A 4164-nucleotide genomic window follows, 5' to 3' on the forward strand; every position below is an offset into this window, starting at 1 on the left:
CTATGTATTCTGTTTTTGAGCATTTTCCGTCAACCTTTCTGATGCTAATTCTCTATCTTTAATAACGTCAATTGGATCATTCGTATCCGGCAATTCAGTTTCGGCAGGATCGGCGGTAGCCGTGCTTCGCTCTACGCCAAACAATAAACGATACGGAGAGAACCCTGTTGTTTTCTGAACGGTTGTATTCAAAGAAATCATTAATTTAGCTAATTTGTTCGGCCATTCTGAAATTTTATTTATTTCCGCGGTAAGCAAGTTTATTACCGTCGAAACATACCGTTCGGCCTGCCCGTTAGCACGAGGTGCTCCTGTAGCAATAAAGTGCAAGTCAATTCCATGTTTCTTAATAAATTGAACCAATGGTTTGAATGTAAAGTTAGTTGCTCGATCCATTACAACGACTCTAGGTGTACCAAATAACGTTAAGCGTTCTTTAAATACTTGTAGCATTTCTGGACCAGATAATGATTTTAATGGAACGAGTTGCACATATGTATTTTGTAAAAGCATCTACGATGACTAGAATATGTTGGTATCCGTCTTTCGACCGTTCAAATGGTCCTACACAATCACAGTGTATCATATAAAAGGGTATTGCTTTTTTGTTAATTGAATGCAACAGTCCTTGCTTCGGACCTGTGTGCCGTTTCGATACAATACAAGTAATACAGTGTTCAATGTACTTATTTACAAACTTGCGCATCTTTGGAAACCAATATTTCTGCATTATACGATCGTACGTTTTTTCAGGACCTACATGACAATTTTCGTCATGGTATAAACGCAATAAACCGATTCTACTGCCTTTTGGGACAAAACTACGATATACTGTTTGCCCGGATTCTCTTTGTATTTTTCTACACAAAATACCTTGTCGAACTTCGAAATCGCTACTCACAGTATCGTTCGTTTCTATACGTTCTATAATAGATTTTGTTTCCTCATCTTTTCGCTGAGCGACTTCTAACCATGAGCCTTCACAAATAGTGTTAACACGGTAGTCTTTAGGCGGATTTCGGCTTAAATAGTGTTCTACATATTTCCCTTTACGGTATTCTATTTCAAAATTAAAATCTTGCAAAAAGATCCACCATCTTGCAACACGCGGTAACAAATCCTTTTTTGTACTCGTAGCTTTTATAGCATTACAATCCGTTATGATTTTGAATTTAATGCCCAACAGATATACGCGGAAGTGCCTCAGCGCGTTTACAATTGCAAGCGTCTCCAACTCATAGGAGTGATAACGAGACTCCTCCGGTGTTGTACGTCGGCTAAAATATGCTACTACCCTTGAATCACCGTCTACCTTTTGAAAAAGTATGGCCCCATAACCGATTGCACTTGCATCCGTGTGCAATTCCGTTTCTCTTTCGGGGTTAAAGATTACGAGCAGAGGATTCGAACTTAATTTCTCGAGAATGTAATGCCGTGCCTTCTCTTGTTCTTCAGCCCAATGCCATTGTTCGTTTTTCTTTGTCAGCTTAGTAATACATGCCGTTCGTACAGCGAATTCAGGAACAAACTTTCGGAAATAGCTAGCTAAACCCACAAATTGCCTAACTTGTTTTATGTTGCATGGTACGGGCGACTCTAACAAAGCTCGAACCTTGTCTTTCCCTGGCCTAATACCCTCAGCAGAGACTTCCCTACCCAGATATTCAATCGTCTTTTGGAAAAATTTACATTTCTCGATGTTTATAGAGAACCCCGCGGTATCAAGTGCTTGCAATACTATTTCTAGGTATTTTAATCCTTCCTCTATTGTTCGCGACGGAATAAGAACGTCGTCAATGTACACTAAAGCTATCTTATTTCGTAAAGTTCCTAAAGCTGTGTTTATGGCTCTCTGAAAGACGGCGGGTGCGTTGGCCAGCCCAAATGGCATTCGTAGAAATTCGTAGTGACCATCTGGAGTCACAAAGGCCGTCTTTTCTATGGAATCTTCGGCAATAGAAATCTGGTAAAAGCCAGATGTCATATCTAATATTGTGTAATATTTTCCCCGGCCCAAACGATCAAGCTGGTCTTCTATCAAAGGTAATGGGTACCGATCCTTGACGGTAATTCTATTAAGGGCACGGAAATCGACACACATGCGGTCTTTACCATTCTTTTTCTTTACAAGGATTATAGGGCTTGCAAACGGCGAAGCACTTTCGCGTATTATATTATTCGCTAATAAATCGTCAATTATCTCTCGTACCTTTTCGCGCTCAGAAATAGACAAACGGTAAGGGTGATAATTAATTACCTTGTCTTCCTTGAGTTTGATTTTTAATTCGCTTGTACTCACGCATCGTACTTTGTTGCCTGACGTAATCATATGGTTGTATCGGTCTAGCAGCTTTTCCACTTCTCCGCGTACCCCAACGTCGCCGACATCACAGGTGAAACACTGCGGTGTTGAGTCTTCTTGAATTCCTTGCGGGACCAGCGAACACCGTTGTAATTTCGTCTCCCCTTCGGAATTTGTTAAAATTTGGATGCCCTGCGTCACAATGTTTTTCCCAATTATGACATCATAGGTCATAGTGTCTTCAGAAACCACGAGGAGATCGAGTTCAGCGGTCACTTCTTCGGTCTGGATCACAGCGGTTGTTTGGCCGACGGTGGTCACAGCGGAATCACATAACCCTCTTACGATCGTTATGTAGGGGTCAATCTTACAATGAGCACGTTTAGCCACCTGTTCCTTGACAAGTGAACAGGTGGCGCCATTATCTACGAGACAACTTCGTACGACCATATCTTGTAAGATGATAGGGGTCAATTGGTGATCTAATCTAAAGCAGGCGTTGGCTTCAAGTTCCCCGTGACGACTGTTTGTCTTTTTGGCACCCTTGTCCTCACGAGGCGTTCTCCGCTTCAACCAACATTCGGACTCCTCATGCCCTCTCTTGGAGCAGAAAGTGCATGTAGGTACATTGGTCCTTTTAACGGGGTCCTTTGGCAAGCTTTCTGCTTTCCGTTTCCTCGGGCAGTCGTGCTGTAAGTGTCCTGTCTCATTGCACTGATAACAGCGTCTTCGTAGGATCTGATCACGACGCTTATACACTGCACCTTTACTATCACTGTTCTTTTCTTTTCGCGGCACTTTTACAAAGTTTGATATGCCACTGAGCAAATCCGCAGTTGTTGTATACCGTGCATTCATAAGCGATTGGCGCACACTAGGGTCAGTCACGTGGCCTATCACAAGACTAATCAACTCGTGCGGTTTAAAAGATATTTGCGTTTGTCCATAGTATTTTAGCTTATTTCGAACGTACTCAGAGTATGAAATTGCGGAATCGCTATTGTAATTCACAGCACATGATAGTCTTTCGCACAATCGGTCCTCCGACACAAACACTGAACATAAATCCTCGCGGAACGTTGTCCACGTTCTTGGATTTCCTTCCCATCCCTTATACCACTTTTTGGCAGCACCATGCAACGCATGGGTGGCCAAACTTAGTCTTTGCGAAATAGGAAGTTTATCAGTGATTTTTTCGACGATGTCACACCACTGGTTCGCGTCTTCACCAAGATCGGTACCGCTGAACTCTGGTATGGCATCCGCGGTTGCTTTATTACTCGTCGCGGACGTAACAGTCGATACCGCACCGGACGCGACCGTTTCCATAAAGCGGCGGAAAAGTTCATCAAAGGACGGCGGAACAGACGTGCCTGGTTCACTCGGCATTGTCAACGTGAGTTTAGTAAAACTGAACGTATCCCACTTCTGATGTTAGATATAATGTTCGCGAGGCGTGTTCGATCACGGTTCTGGGATAAGTGCCATGCCGTTCCTCATGGTCCTCCTACCAGAAGATGCAAGATCTTCCCCACTCTGTGGCCAGATCCTTCTAGAACACCCTTATCTTTTTACACGTGCCATGCAGCACCATGACTTCGGGTCATCGGCCACACGCGCGTTCCTTCGAGGATCGGCGATCGAACTCTCTATCGCCGTTCCATAAACAAAACATCCGCGACTCTTAGAATTCGTCGCACCTCAAGTATCAACTACCGCCGGCCTAAGTCCGATGACAGACATATGGCTCGGGGTATCGATAGTCTAAAGAATCCTAAGAAATCCTTGAAACTCAGGTCAAAGCCCAAAATGCATTGACCCTGACACGTGTCAACCCTTGAACACGTGCTGACGCTAACAGG

At 43.5% G+C, this 4164-nt stretch overlaps 1 protein-coding gene across 1 annotated transcript; it reads right to left on the bottom strand.

Moving 5' to 3' along the window:
• LOC143305545 (uncharacterized) lies at positions 1-3691 on the bottom strand. Its single transcript, XM_076689580.1, has 3 exons — positions 2258-3691; positions 902-1963; positions 1-174 (listed from the first exon to the last, which is right to left on the bottom strand). Exons 1-3 carry the CDS (start codon positions 3689-3691, stop codon positions 1-3), a joined length of 2670 nt encoding a protein of 889 aa, XP_076545695.1.
• Positions 3692-4164: the final 473 nt, after the last annotated feature.

Source organism: Osmia lignaria, chromosome 8 (genome assembly GCF_051020975.1).
Source record: "Osmia lignaria lignaria isolate PbOS001 chromosome 8, iyOsmLign1, whole genome shotgun sequence".
Taxonomy (NCBI): Eukaryota; Metazoa; Arthropoda; class Insecta; order Hymenoptera; family Megachilidae; genus Osmia; species Osmia lignaria.

Coding starts and splice junctions, on each gene's coding strand:
- LOC143305545 (XM_076689580.1), bottom strand. CDS start 3,691: ATGCCGAGTGAACCAGGCACGTCTGTTCCGCCGTCCTTTGATGAACTT. Junction 1,964..2,257: donor TCAAACTCAAGGAAGACAAG/GTAATTAATTAT, acceptor GGCTTTTACCAG/ATTTCTATTGCCGAAGATTC. Junction 175..901: donor GTATAGAAACGAACGATACT/GTGAGTAGCGAT, acceptor ACAACCGTTCAG/AAAACAACAGGGTTCTCTCC.